At 36.8% G+C, this 19,008-nt stretch overlaps 1 protein-coding gene across 2 annotated transcripts in view; it reads left to right on the forward strand.

Moving 5' to 3' along the window:
* Positions 1-19,008, forward strand: part of nr3c2 (nuclear receptor subfamily 3, group C, member 2) — an 83,007-nt gene that overhangs the window by 59,660 nt on the left and 4,339 nt on the right. For both annotated transcript variants that reach the window (XM_084106871.1, XM_084106872.1), the window contains 5 exons: positions 6,267-6,383; positions 8,261-8,578; positions 10,720-10,864; positions 12,796-12,926; positions 18,020-18,177. In XM_084106871.1, the coding sequence (XP_083962997.1) occupies positions 6,267-6,383; positions 8,261-8,578; positions 10,720-10,864; positions 12,796-12,926; positions 18,020-18,177 (869 nt within the window). The remainder of the gene's footprint in view (positions 1-6,266; positions 6,384-8,260; positions 8,579-10,719; positions 10,865-12,795; positions 12,927-18,019; positions 18,178-19,008) is intronic.

Consider the following 19,008-nt stretch of genomic DNA (forward strand, 5'->3'; position numbering starts at 1 on the left):
TAGGCTTTAGCTTCAATTTTGATTAAATTCACCTGTTCGCCAAAAATTACTAATTATCTCCTTGGGAATGTCTGACACCGGTGCATTCATACTGTAATAGACGTGTCAGCTGTGAAAGCTTGTCAGGCGTAGCAACAGTAACTTAGGAGGGCGGGGCTTAGCGAAGGGTCAATTATAATACTGATGATCTACTTCAGAGGTTTTAACATGACGTATGGGTCTATATATGACAGTTATTTGTGTATTTTGTATTTGGAACAGAAACATCTGCATCAGTATGTGAGTGAGAAACTCATGGAAATACAACAACAACAAAACGCAGCACCTGATGATGCCAATTAGTACAAATTACCAGGATACTTATATATATATATATATATATAGGTGCTGGTCATAAAATTAGAATATCATCAAAAAGTTGATTTATTTCAAGAATTCAACTTAACAGGTGAAACTAATATATTATATAGACTCATTACATGCAAAGTGAGATATTTCAAGCCTTTATTTGTTATAATTTTGATGATTATGGCTTACAGCTTATGAAACCCACGGAATCAAAATCCCAGAAAATTAGAATATTACATGAAATCACACAGTAATTACACAGTGATACCATGGTCATGGAACCAGGTTTTGGTTCTTTTGGCAGTGTGGGCAGGTGCAAATCCTGCTGGAAAATGAAGGAAGCATGAAGTGCTCTGAAAATGTCCTGGTAGACGGCTGCGTTGACTCTGGATTTAATAAAGCACAGTGGACCAAAGTCCTCTTTTCTGATGAGAGCAAATTTTGCATCTCATTTGGAAACCAAGGTCCCAGAGTCTGAAGGAAGAATGGAGAGGCACACAATCCAAGATGCTTGAAGTCCAGTGTGAAGTTTCCACAGTCTGTGTTGGTTTGGGGAGTCATGTCATCGGCTGGTGTTGGTCCACTGTGCTGTCCACTCAAAAATAAATTACTTTGTGATTTCATGTAATATTCAAATTTTCTGGGATTTTGATTTCGTGGGTTTCATAAGCTGTAAGCCATAATCATCAAAATTATAACAAATAAAGGCTTGAAATATCTCACTTTGCATGTAATGAGTCTATATAATATATTAGTTTCACCTGTTAAGTTGAATTCTTGAAATAAATCAACTTTTTGATGATATTCTAATTTTATGACCAGCACCTGTATATATGAAAACTATAATGTGACTTATTTTAATATATTTCTGTTTTTCCTTTTTATTTTATTTTTATAAATGCAGAAAAAAACATAAATATTAGTACAATTTAAAATAATTGTTTTCTATTTCATTTTATAATATGTAATTTATTCCTCTGATGGCAAATGCTGAATTTTCAGCATCATTACTCCAGTCTTCAGTGTCACATGATCCTTCAGAAATCATTCTAATATGCTGATTTGGTGCTCAAATAACATGCTTTATTACTATCAATATTTAAAAGTTATACTGCTTAATATTTCTGGGGAAAATGTGATGCATTTCAAGGTTCTTTGATAAATAGAAAATGTCAAAAGAACAGCATTTATTTGAAATAGAAGAGTATCCATTGTTTTATTAATCAAACTTTTGTACATTGTGTATTGCAGTCACATATAAAGTCACAATTGTGAGATATCGTTTTTTTTTTTAGCAGAAATGGCTTCCATAATTTACAGCCCTAAGGATAAATGTGAAATAAGCTTTTAATGACAAAAATTTAACTCCACAAACTCGACTTTGTCATGCTTGAGTTTGACAGACATACATACTGAAACATGACAGAATTCAGAGTGCTTTCATTGGTCAGTGACGTGCACTGTAGTGTTAACAGGTCGAACAACAATACAGTCCACTAAACAGGTCATACGTGTCATTTTTTCCTCACCTCAAATAACCCTCTGTGTTTGCCTATGCACCGCTGCTTTCAGTATCTGCCATCTCTTCCGTCTTCTGGGTGATACCTTTGTTCTTTGACATCAATGCAAAATGAGACAACCCTTTGTGTTTAAGCAAATCGGATGACGGCTATCACATATTGGCATCTGTGTTTCCAACATCAATATATTTTAGGACATAGGTCATGACCCTGTATTTTTTATATGTCTGAGGTTACAAAAGGCTGTTTTCTGGTCAGTTGATGACAGCTGCTTCTTACTGTTTCGATTTAGCATTGCAACCACAACAACTAATTCTGATTCTGAACTATCTTAGTTTATTAATCTGTATGTTGCCCTCAAGGCAGCTCTAAGCCTAATGCACAGCAAAAAAGATTCATTTCCATATCAGTACAAATATATAACCCGTTTTTCCACTGGAAATTAAAGCACTGTTTGACGTTCTACACAGATAAAGCTGTAGCTTTTCAACCTTGGACCAGATACAATTTCTAACAGGAAAGCAGAGGACTGCAAAGTGCAGGAAGTACACGTGTGGAAATAACAAATGATGAGAGGAAACTGGAAAAAAGTATTTTCATAAATGATTACAGCTGCACTGTGGTCTGTAATTTAACTCTCATGTGTCTGTTCATACAATAATCCCTCTGAAGACTGAATCTGGTCGTGCTGGAAGAACACAAAACAAGAGTTATTAGCTGCAGTTTACATCAAACATTTAGCAGAAATAAATCAGTCTCTTACTTGAGAAATTGAAATTGGTAATGCCATATACTGAAAGGGGATTCACACTGTTATTTAATCGGTGGAGGTCATGGAGCTGTTGGTTGCTATAAGCTACTAAAGCAAGTGCTGCATTGGGTGGTGGATCATTTTCTTAACTCCCTTTGCTAGTCAAGCTCAGCTAAACTTTTTTCGCATCACTGACGGTTGTTAAAGGTCAGAGGTCACTGAGTCTCATTGAAAATGGCAGTCTGAACACCCCTGATTTCCTTAATGATGCAGTGAGTCACATGTTTGGAAGAGATTTGAAGTACATGGTGAAAGAACTAGACAGATGCTGATTCATTGGCCTGTGTTTTTCTATGCTACATGTTGTAGCTAACGGCTAATGTGAAAAGGGGCGGCTTATTCATCTTGGTCTAAATGTAGATTAGATATATGACACTGTATTACCATGAGTTTTCATGGTAATACAGTGTCACATATCTAACCTACATTTTTGGTAATACAGTGTCACATATCTAACCTACATTTAGATCTGAAAGCTTGATGTAAGGAGAGCCACTTTGAAGGAGAAGTTAATGTGTCCAAGTTAAAGCCAGAAAGGACACAAAAGCTGGAAAAATGCAGAAAAAAAGTTGTGCATACTGCACTATATGCGTCTCACATGGATTTTTTAATTTTTGAATTTACTTCATTTATAAGCTGACAGCCTAGGTTTGCAAGCATCGGTTCCATGCATCGCTCTATCATGAATGACGTAATTTGCAAATAGACAAAGTAGACAAGCTTGTACAGGAACCCCCATGTTAGCACTTCACATGCACACACTTAGGTTGATTTGAAATGGTTGAAATAGTATTCCAAATTCAGCCTTAATATTAATTCAATTCAATTCAATTCAATTCAGATTTATTTGTATAGTGCTTTTCACAATACACATCGTTTCAAAGCAGCTTTACAGAAAATGCATGATTCCACATTACAATTTAGAGTGATCTGTTATCAGAGGTAACTGTGTAAATTATGTATTTCAGAAATGTAATAATTTAAGGCAGAAAAAATGAGCTCATTGAAGTAATGAATACTTGTTTGTTAACAAATGATTATTAAACTCTCTTTTGTGGAAACTAATGACATTTGGTACAATGTGTATAAGGAGTTGAATTTGTTGGATTTTCAGGCTAGAAGTGACTAAAGAAATCAGCAGTAAAACTTTTCTCAACCTTACATCGTTTCAAACCTACATTAATTTCTTCTGGGGAACACACACAAAGGAGGGGAAAAAAAGGAAAAAAGTTGGGTTAATTCAATACAAATATAGTACATTGTGACTCACTTTAACCCTTAATAAAGCACCCAAGAATTTCAGGAAAAGTGTATGTGGCTTGCTAAACATTTTCCAATTGCTCCGATTGGTTTTGGTGAAAAACAGCCCAATAGTAAGCAATTTTAACAGTAAAAAAAAAAAAAAATGGTGGTAAAAAGCACCTTTTACACTGGTATGCAGAAACACCAGAAGAAGCAGGTGAGCATTTCCAACACTTACTGGACTGGAGTGTGAAAAGATAATTGACGCACAGGCAATCTTATGGCGCTATGTACTGTCATTGTCTTAAATTCACCCAAACGGATAATCATTAAAATATGTGACCCTGGACCACAAAACCAGTCTTATGGGTTGAGATTGAGATTTATACACCATCTGAAAGCTGAATACATAATCTTTCCATTGATGTATGGTTTGTTAGGATAGGACAATATTTGGCCGAGATATAACTATTTGAAAATCTGGAATCTGAGGGTGCAGAAAAATCGAAATATTGAGAAAATCTCCTTTAAAGTTGTCCATTTCTGTTGGCAATTGTGCTGCATCCATTCACAAAAATAAATGTTTTATATATTTAAGGTTGGAAATTTACAAAATATCTTCATGGAACATGATCTTTACTTAATATCCTAATGATTTTTGGCATAAAAGAAAAATCTATAATTTTGACTCATACAATGTTTTGTTGGCTATTGCCACAAATATACCCGTGCAACATAAGACTGGTTTTGTGATCCAGGGTCACATATTTCCTTTTATGTCCTGCAGAAGAAAAAAAAAAGTTGGGTTTGGAATGATATGAGGGTGAGTAAATGATGCCAGAAACTATATTTTTCAGTTAACTATTCCTTTAAACTCAATTTGAATTTTAGTATTGTCTCACCAAGGAAACAGAACTTAAAACTTTCAACACTAAAAGCACACAATCAGAAAAAAAAAAAAGAAAAAAAAATCCTAAACTAAACTTTGAGAAAACAATAGCTAAACAATGACATATGGTCTGTGATAGACCATAATATGCACTTGCTGTGATTCTTTAAGGCAATAAACAAACACCACACAGATATAGATCCACAACCTACAGTGTGCTGAAACACTATTACAATACTTGACGTTCCTCTTTCGTCCTCAGGCACACAAACAGTCTCTCTGCTACCTTTGTCCATAAACACCTTTACGAACACACGTGCGCTGATACAGACACACAGAGCACGATACAGTCTATGTAAGTGCTTCTGTTGGGATAATGATTAACAGGATTTGTGGGGCAGCTGCGGAGAGTGGTCAGAGAGTCGGCCGAACAGATTTCAGGTCTGATTTGCGTCTGTATTTGGGTGGTGAGGCGGAGGAGGGATTCGTTGTGTTTCCTGTGTCGCAGTTTACGGTTTTTTAGAGCAAGAAAAATGGGCTTATGTAAGGGGTCATGTGATTTAGCCAGAAATAGTGGCGAGGCTACAGCTGCTGTTGCTCCGTTTGCAGATCCTGGGCTTTTTTGGCAGCTTTTAGACAGACTCGCTGAGCATTTTCCCCACCACCGAAAACAGTCATTGTGCCTGTCTGCAGCCACACGGCCCATAAGCGCTAAAGGAAAGTGCCCTCATGTAGGTAGCACGTCCTTCCCATGATGCACGAGTGAAAGAGGGGGTGGAATATGGGTAAGAGAATGAAAGAGAGATGTACATGGCCACAGTGCCTGGATGCGGCCCTGCGGCGCGCTGCTCCGGCCCGTGGAGCGCGTGGGTGTGCGGCGAGCCAGTGGAGCGGAATGGTGCTCTGAAACGAGAGCTGTGGCCTTGGCTGATGAAGGCAGCGCATGAGGGATTCTCAGGCTGTTACGGTCTCTGTCGTAGTATCCCGCGCCAAGACATCAGCCAACCCATGACACACTCAAAAACACTATTTGGGATGGCTCATTTGTGCTCTATGATAATAGTGAGGGGCGTAAAGCGTCGGACAGCTGTCTTTTTTTCGTCGGATACTTACATAGAGATGACCAGAATGCATCACTGTGTCCTTGTGAAGGTCCCACTTTGACTAATGCATGTAACTGACATCTTTCTTTTTTGTGTTCCATAATAAATTTAATTAAATTCATATTGATGAATTATTCAAAATAACCAAATATATAGATTTTTTTTTTTTAAAGCCCCCACAGAAAAACATGTTTAATGTACTAAATGGGTGTTAAATTGACAGCTCATTATTCATCTGACCATGAGAGAACTAATTCTTAATTTCTGTAATAATTCCGACAGAAAAAAAAAAAAAGGATACAGACATAGATATTTTTACAGAGATCTTGAACACTTTCTATTTCTTCTTGCAGGTCAGCACAACTACCTGTGTGCTGGGAGGAATGACTGTATCATTGACAAGATTCGGCGGAAAAACTGCCCAGCCTGCAGAGTACGGAAGTGTCTACAAGCTGGGATGAATCTTGGGGGTAACTGAATTTACTTACTATGGGACTAAAATCTGTTGTGAAATGATATGAAACAATTATACCGTCACACCTGAGATCATAAATCTTAAAATATATAAAACATATCCAAGAGATTAAAATATATATATATATTATTGTGAATGTTAAAATAAGAGGCACTGCCTTTGTAGTAAAGCTTTACAATGTTCCATAGAAACTTTTTTTTTTTTTTAATAAAAGGTAAGTGACTTAAAAGAACATATTGAAAAGTACTTCACATACATCTGTGTTTTCAATATAATTGCAACACAATATGAGTGTGTACTTGGGGAGCTGTTTAAAACTTTGATAGTGTGGGTGATTTCAAAAAGATTTTGGTTGTTGGTTTAACAAATGCTAGGCAAGGGTCACACTGATTGGGGCCACCTTATTATTGGAATATTATTGAAAACTTAGGGCCACCTTATTATTAAACCCAACAAACTATGGGTTTTCCTGTGTACTTCACTACGGCCATGTAAACTCCTGAAAACGACACATTAGGTAAAGATTAACTAGTGATTCCAAATTTAGAAACGGACAAAAACACAAGCCCAGGAGAAACAAAAAGTTGTAAGTAGAGTCATTTGGCCAGCTCTGATCAAAGCCACGTGTCTACATGGTTGGGTTGCTAAATGTCAGTTTGTTGGGGGAAAGTTTCTTAAATAAATAAAATAAAATACAAATAAGTTTAAAAAATGTGTGTGTCTCATATACAGTATAGTTTATCTTAAACCAGCTATCATCACTGAATAACAGAGTAAATAGCTTTAGTTCAGTAAACAAGATTTCCTGCAGTCTATGTTCTGCAATACAATACAAAACAATACAAACAAATATTCACCTACATGAAATTACATAAAGTTCCAATATAGAATGAGAATTATGGTGTTTCTTTGATGTCATTACTTGAGAGAGGGGTCATTCTGCTTTTTTACCTATTTGAATAGATGACAAATAACATGGGCATGAACTTTATTTTAATACAGGGTTTTCAACCAGTTTAATGACACTATATATATATATATATATATATATATATATATATATATATATATATGAAGACTTCAGATGCAAAAGCCTCTAAGTGTCATCTGAAATTTTCTTCTAAAATTATAATTTTTATCAAGTTTGTATGTTTATGTTCAGTTATTTTACTTTAATGGCAATGAAAATGACCTATTAATTGTCATTAAAGTGAAATTACTGAACCTAAATATACGAGCTTGATAAAAATGCTAATTTTAGAAGAAAATTTCAGATGGCACTTAGAGGCTTTTGCATCTGAAGTCTTCATATATATATATATACACACCTGTGGAGTTTACTGACACATTTAATATATATATATTTTTTCTTATATAAGCATATGATTTGAAAACATTAGTTAATAATGTTGATTGAAGTTACAAAATTTGAGCATTTATTGGGACTAGCACATATGCCACCTTCAGTCTCACTTACTGATGTGATATGAAATCTGTTGGCACAGAAATCGCGCAATTAATATCAAATTGGAACACACACACAGTCAATTAACAGCATCCTGCTGAACTACATAAGAGGTCACATCTATACAGCAGGGATTTAAACTGTGATCCCTGCTATAAGATCCATCTCTACTTCAATAATTACTTCTATCAGCTCCAGCTCCTTTCAGATATGAAAAACTGCAAGAAACCTGCTCCCAGACTACACTGGGGGTCTTTTCATTAATATCTTGTTCATTTCAAATTATTTATCTCTCTTATGAATCATTTTAAGAACCTTCAGTGTTTAACATTAATTGTAATTGTTCATAAAATGGATCAGGCTGCTGAAGCGAACAGCTTTAATAATACACGTTTGTTATTTCTCAGCACGGAAGTCGAAGAAGTTGGGAAAGATGAAAAGCATTAGCGAGGATTCTTCCCTGCAGAACTCAAAGGAAGGGCCTCCGTTTCTGACCTCCGAGAAAGAGTTGAGCTCATCCACCGCTCTCGTCCCCCACGTCCCCACGGTAGCACCGTTTCTGTCCCCAACCGTGTGTAGCGTCCTGGAGCTCATAGAGCCTGAAGTTGTGTTCGCTGGATATGACAACACACAGCCCGACACAACCGACCACCTGCTCACCAGCCTCAACCAGCTCGCCGGCAAACAGATGATCCGAGTGGTCAAGTGGGCCAAAGTACTTCCAGGTACGATTCCAAGGCAAATTTTGGCTGTTTCTCAGATTCCGTCTTCGTCTTCCGCACTTTCAGATTGGCAGGGTAATTCAAGGTGAAGTATTCGTTGAGCTGTTAGTCTCTGAAATGTGCTCAGAAACCATTATTACAATCCTTGACCTGTCTGGTGCTTTGGTATAGTTTAGTAAGGTGGTCATCTTCAAATTCAAAAGACAATTTACATAAATCAAGAAGTTCTATATCTTGAGCCCATGTTTAATTCTTCATGCTTTTAACAAGCACTGACACTTGAGAAAAATGTAGGGGTTGACCTTTATATCCACCATTCAAAAGTTTTGGGTCAGTCAGATTTGTTCATGCTTTTGAAAGTCTCTTATGCTCACCAAGGCTGTGATAATTTGATAAAGAATCCGGTAAAAATTATATTGGGAAATATTATTACAGTCTAAAATGTAATTATTCCTGTGATGGCAAAGCTGGCCAGTTATTCCAAAATCATTCCAATACGCTGATTTGGTGCTCAAGAAACATTTCTTATTTTTATCAATGTTGAAAACATTTACTCCAGGATTCTCTGATGAACTGAAACCTAGAAAGAACCTCATTTAATTGAAACATCTTTACTGTCACTTTTGGTCAATTTAATGCATCCTTTCTGAATAATAATAATAATATGAATTTATTTGTAAAAAAATCTTACTTACTCCAAACTTTTGAATGGTAGTGTATGGCCACAAGCTTCCGAGTTAATTTTTAAAATCATGTCAAAAGTAGGTTTGCCTTATCATAGAGGAATCAAAGGTTGATTTTGTCTGTGGTAACAGTAATCAATTGAGAATCACTAGCATATGTTGCATAAATCACATCCCGTGCAACTCATATTAAATATTTTATAAAAATCTGTTTTTGCCTTTCCAAATTAAGTTTTCAAGGTACCTTGCTACAAGACAGTCATTTGCTGTATTGCAATTATTTGATACCAGGGTGTCTGCTTGCTATATCCGGATATATAAATAGAAGGCTGAAAACACACCAGGGCAAACTGGCTCACTGACTTTCAAAGACTTCCCAGTCAGGCTTTGGGCAGTCAATGCATCACACGCTCAGCCAATCTACAAGTGATGACTTGCAGATGTTCATTATTAGTTATTTTGTTCTATATCCACATTGTTCTGTGATTCACATGTGATTTTAATCCACTTTAGGTCAAAAACAGCTGATAAGAATGAGAATTTGATGGAAAAAAAAATAGGGTGTATTTCAACACTTGAGTTTAAGTTTTGTAAGTTTGTGCAAATTTCATTGACAATAATTTCAGTTTATAAATGGATAATGTAAGAAAATTATCATTTATAAGAAAGGATAACACAAGGGACGCTGAGCGATTGCCTGGAACGTTACTGTAAAAAAAGAAATATTACATTGAATTTGCATATTGCAGGCAAGCCAAAAATAGTCTGTGCTTCACCGATAAGTTTATACTGTAGTGTGTCCTCGTGTGGCTAAAATTATAGCTTGTGGGTGACTTCACAGCTCTCAATGTGAGTCTTGGCAAGACTCCAGTCTGCTGTATTGGTAACAGTCTTTGACAACAGGACAATGAGTGGAAACCTTCAGTGATTCATGTAAATCTGATTGTGCCGAGTGCACCGCAAGACTTTTTCCATTTGTGAACAAATTTCAGCAGCTCTAGAATCGACCTTACACTGTTAAATTCGCAACAGCCACACACATTACATTAACTAAATAAGACTTTACTTGCTCTTTCCAAACATAATGTTACTATCCACATCCACTAGGTCTCTTTTTAAAGAACAGTTCTGAATGTGTTCATGAATTCATGAATGTGAAATGAATGTTCTATCATTATTTACTCATCTTCATATCATTCTGAACCTTTATGCTGTAATTTTTCTGTGGAACACAACAATTACAATTTTTGAAGTGGCTTTTGCCATATAACAAATGTTCATAGTTACAAAGAGCTGTTTTTTTTGTGTGTTTTTTGTGAACAAAAGCACAGGATAATAGATTCTATTTTGTTTCTTAGAGCCTACAGTTATGGCTCAATAGCTCTGCTTCAGGGCAAGTCATGCCCTCGAGTATCCCATGTCTCTTTGCTCTGTGTTAACGTGCCCTTTCCCCCCCCCCAGGTTTCCGCAGTCTACCCATTGAGGACCAAATCACGCTGATCCAGTATTCCTGGATGTGTCTCTCCTCCTTCTCCCTCAGCTGGAGATCCTACAAACACACCAACGCCCAAATGCTCTACTTCGCCCCAGACCTCGTCTTCAACGAGTAAGCTAACTCGCACAATGCATGTTTACGTCATTTAGAGATGTTGATTTCCATAATATTCAAAATCCATCCAAACATTTTAAGTAAATGGAGCCAAATAAAAAAAAACGTATTTTCGATAAACTACAACACACAGACAAGCATTGGCTTTAGATTAACCCTGTCTATGGAATTTGGTGCTTCAAGTTACACAAGTTACGATAATGATACAAAATGATAAACTCAATAAGCATGTTCCCAGCAGCCCTACGACTGTGACCTCAAACCTGTCGCTTCAATTACTCCTCTAGGAAATACATTTTCCCTATAAACGCTTCTTGATCACATTTTATCAGGGCAGAGTTAGGTCAATGGGCCACATAGGACAATCGACAAGAAGTGTTGAGTGGAAAGAGTGTGATTGTGTGCTTTTCAAAGCTAAATGTCCATTTATTGAGTGCAGTGTGAGAAGAGGAAAAATAGAGCACAGTGACCCCTGCAGGTAAATTGGAGTACTTCATTGTATTTGCCAAATGACTTGGAAAGAACTTTCTGCAAAAGTTGTCTTTACTGAATTAATTGGCATGGATACATATTAATATATGCTCAGCACCTTATGTGCGACTTCCAAACATCCTGATGACAAACAGTCACGCATATTTTCTGGCACGCTGACACAGTTCTGAACGAGCTCTGTTGCTTTAAATCTTGAACAATTAGCAGTCCTTCAGCACAGCCTCCTGACATGAATCTGTTTATATATGGGATTGTGACAACAATCCAAGGGTTGTTCTCCAGGTAATTTAAGATATGCACTGCAGGCAGCAGAGTGTAGCCCTCCAGAAAAAATAAAAAATAAATAAAAAAATATATATATATGCCATATATAAACAGATTCATGGTTTGTATATACCATGTATATACCATGAATATATATATGCAGTTCATTGTTTTATTATTTTATTTTAATATTTGGTTTTAAGGACATTTTGGTCACCAAATGTCCAATGTAAAATCTAGGTCCTCAATCAAAACCAGTTGAGAAGCACTGCAGGACTAGCGCAGCAGTGCCCTTAAAAGATATTGATTGAAAACATTGTATGTCTGCCTTGAAACAAAAGTTTCCAGGTATCGAGTTGCGACACTTTTCAGTGTCCTCTAAAAGTATGTCAAAAGGAGCCAGAAATATAAGTTCACATATGTATGGTGATCTGCTGTGTATGCACACTGCTTCCAACTTTCACACCTCTCATAATATCCATTAACATCACTTTAAATAAAAACTCTCCATAGCAACTTAAAGAAAATACATTTTTCTTCTGTTCTCAGCAAAATTGATAATTTATGTGAGAATGTGTATGGTGTAAATAAAAGGAATAATAAGAAAAGCAACTGTAACGAAACCATAAACTGAGATTCTTACAGCTGCTGAAACGAGGAATTGAACTCTTTTCTCATTCCATCTGAAAACAGAAGGTTAGAATATTAAATAAAAATCTCTCTGGACTGGAAGAATGGGAAGACAGAATCAGTTCTGGCAGACAAACCTGATCACAGAATGACTGCAGGTTAGATGGCTTTGGAAGACACATATTGTACATGCATTCACCTAGTCAGGTATGCAGAAAGACAGACACACACCTAGAGCCAAACAAACTGGCAGATCAGCAAATCTTAGCAAGTAAATTATTAACCAGCCAAGAAAGTGTCAAGATGAAACCAAAAGTTGTAAGTAAAATAGATTGTGATGGATTCATTCTGCGATCTATTGAAGCCTTTGTGAACTTTGTGAGCCTTTGTGAAAACATATGCTGTTTTGGTGTTCAAGAAACATTTCTTATTATTATCCATGCTGAAAACAGCTTTTATATATTAGCTACTATTTTCATAGCAATTTTTGAAAATGTGACAATGAGGTTGTTTACTACAGATCCTCTCAATGTCTCTCCCAGGGAACGTATGCGGCAGTCAGCCATGTACGATCTGTGTGTGGGCATGCGGCAGGTGAGCCAGGAGTTTGTCCGTCTACAGCTAACTTACGAGGAGTTCCTTGCCATGAAGGTTCTGTTGCTGCTCAGCACAGGTGAGATTGTGCGCACAGATGTGCATCTTACACATGTGTTTCAAACAGAGCCACAACATACCGAGAGCCAGCCAGCAATAGAGGGAAATAAGCAAACGCATGAATGAACGGATGTCTTCTCTCGCCACGTTTACCTTTAGTACCCGAACTGAGTACGTGGGTGTGTGAGGTAAGAGACATTTGATGGATCACATTAATTGAGACAACAAATTGTAAACAGCTCTCTTTCCTTTTAGCGTGGGTGGCTGAAATAATATTTAGGCATATTCATAATTAATACTGTATCAAAAGTGTTCCATACATATTAGATATACTATAATTGACAATATATAATGAGGACATAGTAAGTATAATTAATCAATTCATTAATAATAATGATGATAATAATGATTATTATTACTTATATTATTGCTAATTATTATTTAATAATATAATAGATTATTAGCCTGACAAGCCAGACCCACATCAAGATGTTGGGTCTGGGAACACACCATTGGCAGGGCTCAGTCCGAGGGGCGGGATAAACGGTTGTCTTTCATATTCCCTCTGCACGCAATAGGATAGCGCTACAACCAACCAGAGCGTTTTCCTACCAGCGGAGCTAGTTGATAAATTAAACTTTTGCCGTATCCGGTCGGCAAAACTCCGAACACATCTTCCTTTTTTAATAATGACTTCAGTGCCGTTCTTTGTTCTTTTCTCAAAGAAAAGCTTAACTCCAAGTCTTCCAGTCGTGGCCCAAAGCCGATTCGAAAGACCCATCTTCTTTGTTTTCAAGTAGCAGGGAATTCACGCGGAACCGTCGCAACTCTGCCGTCATCATGTTAAGCCCGCCCACCGACTCTATACGCGATGTGATTGGCCTGACTAGAGTTTGATTTTTCCAGCTCGCAAGCCAACGGAGAGTTGCTAGACGACACTGGCTGCAAAATAAAATTTGCTGCCGCTAGGGTGCGTCTAGACTTCTAGGCTAATAGATTATAATATAATATAATATAATATAATATAATATAATATAATATAATATAATATAATATAATATAATATAATATAATATAATATAATATACAGCCTTTTGGATGCTAGATCAGTTTAGCTGTCATATAGTGTACAAGATCAGCACACACACTCATGGCTTACAGCATATGAGACTGAGGTAAAGTTTGAGTTCTGATTTTAGGATCCACAACCACTTGCTGATCCCTTGGAGCCTTTCCAGAAAGCCCTGCTGTACTTAATAAAATCCAGTCAGGAGATGGGCATTGCTCCAAGAGCTGGTGTTTTTCTCTCCAAAAAGAGAGCTTCATGGAAGGAGAGAGAACGGGAGAAGTGTAGTCAGGGATGGTACATAATTGAAGAGCTGAGGGTTTTGATGGAGCAATTCTTTAAAAAAAAAAAAAAAAAAGCTTTCCTGATACAAAATCAACATAAAAAATAAAACGTAGATGTCCTTTGCGGACTACACCCTTGATGGAGCTTATGTATGTCATTACTGTTTTAAGGGGTAATGACATATGCTGTGCTGTCCAACATGTAGGAGATCTGCTGGGAAGAGCTGTTTTGTTTTATAAATAAACTGGTATTTGAATTTCACTGGAAAATCAACCCATTACACAAATCATTGTGGATTGGAGCGCATTGTTATGATCTACTTTATATGCAAATGTTTTGTTTCTACTAATGCTGTTGTATTGTGTACATGTTATGGTATGATTACAGCTTAACGTTTTTATTTTAATATTGCAGCATTTTAAGAAATGTTATATTTTGGTTTTTGGCTTTTTAATTTTTTTGTGTTATCAACCTTTTTGCTTTGCTAAAGCTATTGTGTCATGCCTCGTACTGTGGGGCTCCAGGGCTGCTGTGGTTTTAGTGGAGAGAGAGAGAGAGAGAGAGAGAGAGAGAGAGAGAGACTGTTATTCCTCTTTGACCTTGGCTAAGGTTTCAGAAGCCCTGCAGGCTCTCACATGACCTTATTTGCAATGGTAGTGTTGACCTGCTAAAGAGTAAGTCACTAAACTAAATCCTCTCTTGTTTTTTTGGCTCTTTTTTTTTTAATAAAGTCCAGTTAAGCTTTTTTTTTGTTTTGTTTTTTGGGCTTGTGGTTGACCCAGACATTAGGAAAGAAATATTCTCACAGATGCTGCTTTTGTGCAAAAAGCAATATGTCTAAAATTCAAGGTGTCATTGTGATGGTATTGTTATCAGTGTTAATTTCCTTGACAGAAGTCTTTTGTTGAGTGAATCTTACATTCTTTTTCATCAGCAATTACACCGTGTACGTCAAAGTATTTGGACAGCTATTTTTTATGTTATGTTATGTCTTTGCATTATACAACAAAATCTAAAATTAAGTAGCATTAATTTGAAAGAGATTGGACAGGCAACCTGTTTAAGCTTTGAAATGATAAAATTACAAATTTTAAGTTAAATTAATATAAGTTTAGCTCAATCGACAACACTTAATTTTTTATTTTGACAAATTAATTTAATAATTAATATTAATAATAAAAACATTTACAGTTAATGTGGCCAATCCGTGAACGTTAAAATACTCACTTGTGTAATAGTATATCAAGACATAAACAATAAGCAAGTCAATATGCACATAGTTTTAGTAAGAAAATCTTCTGTGTAAAGACATATGCGCAATTTTAGTGTTGCCATGACAAAATCCAAAATATTTTTTATAATATTGTAAGCTTTACATTTCTGTTTTTAAAACAGTTTAAAACTGTTTTTAAAAAGTAAAAAGGGACAAATCAAAGATATTTGTTGTGGTATTCAACATAATGCCACAAGTGTTGTTGATTGACCTTAATTTTATTGTATCTCCACATCCAAATTTGTTACCATCAATAGCATCCGTTTTATGTTAATCTACAGAACAGTGTATATGATCACTAATCAGTGTACTGACTCATCGTCGCCTCATTAACTGACTATTCCTGTCAGATATGTCAACAAAATGACAGATTCTACTGGCAGAAGAATGTATTTCTTTTGACAAGACACCAATTAGCGTGGCGTAATCACCCCACATTGTATTCAGTGGGGCTCTAAATGGCAGCCTGTGGCTAAAGAGGCTGGATGTGGGTCAGTGGGAGAGAAGAAAACAGGGGGAGGTGACCGTGGGTTTAACACACACCTGCTGATGAACGAAGGTGCTTTTCATTCAACACACAGGGTCGAGAGCTTGAACCATCCTGAAGGACTTCTTGTTGTAATTTGGTAATGTTGTAAAATGTGTAATCTTTTTAAGTCAAGTCAAGTCTCCTTTATTTATATAGCGCTTTTTACAATACAGATTGTATCAAAGCAGCTTCACACTGATAACATGAAAATAATACAACAAAGTTTGTTTCTAGAAGAAAATCGCGTCATCGTCCACCTGAAGTAAGGCAGATCAGTAATATTGTTGAATATTAAATGTCCCCAACTAAGCAAGCCAAAAGCCAAGGCAACAGTGGCAAGGAACCAAAACTCCATCAGTGGCAGAATGGAGAAAAAAAAACCTTGGGAGAACCCAGGCTCAGTCGGGGGCCAGTTCTCCTCTGGCTAAAGAACGAACTGTGTATGATTATGATTCAGGCAGCATTACAGGTCAGAAGTCAGATTGGATCAGAACATTCACAATATTTATCCAGTTCCATCTGGTTGGAGGTTGGAGTCATCACTCCGGTATGGAGATGGGTTTGTTGAGGTGTCGATGAGGCCTTCACAGGGCTGATGAGGCTGGCACTTCAGGGATGCGTTGTGGTCGTGTCCAGGCGCAGGTTCACTGTCTGATCTGGATACGGCCCGGATCCGGCTGACTTCAGTAAAACTCGGAATAAGCAGAAAGACTAACTTTAGCGTAGATGCCATTCTTCTTATGATGTAACGAGTACATCGGGTGTTATAGGAAGTGTCCCCGGTTCCGGCTGACCTAATCTATGTAGCCTAATAATCATTTAACTGATTTGAATAATATAAATGCATAATGTTCTATATGAATGCCAGGTCAAAGAGATGCGTTTTTAGTCTAGATTTAAACTGACAGAGTGTGTCTGCTTCCCGGACAATGTTAGGGAGACTGTTCCAAAGTTAAGGTGCTAAATAGGAAAATGATCTACCGCCAGCAGTTGATTTTGATATTCAAGGTATTATCAACCGGCCAGAATTTTTGTTAGTTCCGTGCTAAGAATTGGGAACATGTTTGTGCCTTAAGGCAACACTGAGTATTATTAAATGATGTTGGTTCTTGCATTTTAATAATTTCCATAATTATCACTACAACCTTACGGTGCTGCTAGGTAATTGCTTTTTTTAGCATATACTGGTTTGTCTGCAAAAACGTATTGTTATTATCAAAATCACTTTGAGACAAACAGAAATTAAAGAATGGGGTGCAACAAATCTACTAATTTCATCAGAATAGACGTTATTTGCATGTTGTTGAAGGATGGGTAGAAAGAGGGTGAGGACGAGCCATTTCTTTTTCAGCTGTCCAGAAGCTGAATGTCATTTCACGTGGTTGGCTGTTGGCCATAAGTGCACTTGTTCTCTACACGATAGGAGAGAATTACTCCCTTCAACCTGAATGAGATTCTATCTCTCATCTGCCAAAAGTGAAAGTACCTTTTAGTACTTTGAGTTAATCCTGAATAACTTTACACAAGGGAACATTAATCACCTGAGAAGGTAGACTGCGAGACAGACAGATTAGATGGAAGGATGAACAAAGAGACTGACATAGAGACAGATGCATCTTAAAGGAAATAGTGTTGTTTTACTCACAACTCACACTTCGGGGCAGTCATGGCCTAATGGTTAGAGAGTCGGACTGTTAACCCAAAGGTTGCGGGTTTGATTCTCAATACCGGCAGGAAATGACTGGAGCAAGGCACCTAACCCCCAAAAGCAAAAATGGCTGCCCACTGCTCTGGGTGTGTGTGTTCACTACTCACTGCTCATAATGTGTGTGCACTAACTTGGATGGGTTAAATGACTTATTCAGTGGGTTACCATACTTGGCCTTCATATGTCACTTTCACTTTCATATAGCGAGTACTGGCCACTGTAACAAAGTGACATCCTTTTTTTATTGACAGTGCCCAAAGATGGTCTGAAGAACCAAGGGGCATTTGAGGAGATGCGGGTGAATTACATCAAGGAGCTCCGCCGCTCAGTTGGGAAAGCCACTAACAATTCCGGCCAGACATGGCAGCGCTTCTTCCAGCTCACCAAGCTATTGGACGCCATGCATGAAGTAAGTCGAAACACTCCCCTGTTAACGGCTAATAGATCAAAGTCAGATGCAAATCTGCTCTAATTATCCAGAGTAAGTTTATTAAGCTCATTGGTTTCTCACAACGGTTCCCTTAAGAGGCACTCATACACATCTAAAAATCCTAACTATACCTCCCTAAACTAATCCCTGTCATGTAAGATATACCTCATCTGATTTCCAGAAGGTCTGTCATAATTATGCTCATTTTAATTTTAAATAACGTTCAAGCAAAGCAGTTTTAAGGTTCTGTGTGAGAAAAATACTAAGCAAGAGATTATAAAAAAATAAAAATAAGTTGTTGCCAAAACTTAAATAATCAGCTTTTGTATTGTCATTGCACTAAACTATCCTTGACTATCCTTTTTCTACCCACTATTAAATGTAAGATATTTAAGCTTTGTTTTTAAGGCTGTCATTAAGCTCATGATTTATGACAAGATACATTCTTTGCACTAAACAAAGTTAACATCCTTGCGGTCCCTGGACCTCAGTTTGAAAACCCCAGATGTAAATAAAAGGGACGTAGTTTATAGAATTTGTTTCTAGTAGTAGAAATCATCAGCTTTATTTTAATAGTGTCTGTAGTAAGTGCAGACCCCATTCTGACTAAAAAATGTACATCTAAATACATAAATCTGTTCTTATTTAAATCAAATACCTCAAATATTTGTCCAATGAATAAATAAAATCAGAATGAGCTGATATTTATGCATCCTCAAGAAGTGACTCACAAATGTTTATGTGATTAGAAGCTGAAAAACATTAATGTTTAAAATCACTGGATGTTAAAAGCTTTATTACAGTATATTC

The sequence above is a fragment of the Abramis brama genome (genome assembly GCF_963993115.1).
Source record: "Abramis brama genome assembly, chromosome: 2".
NCBI lineage: Eukaryota > Metazoa > Chordata > Actinopteri > Cypriniformes > Leuciscidae > Abramis > Abramis brama.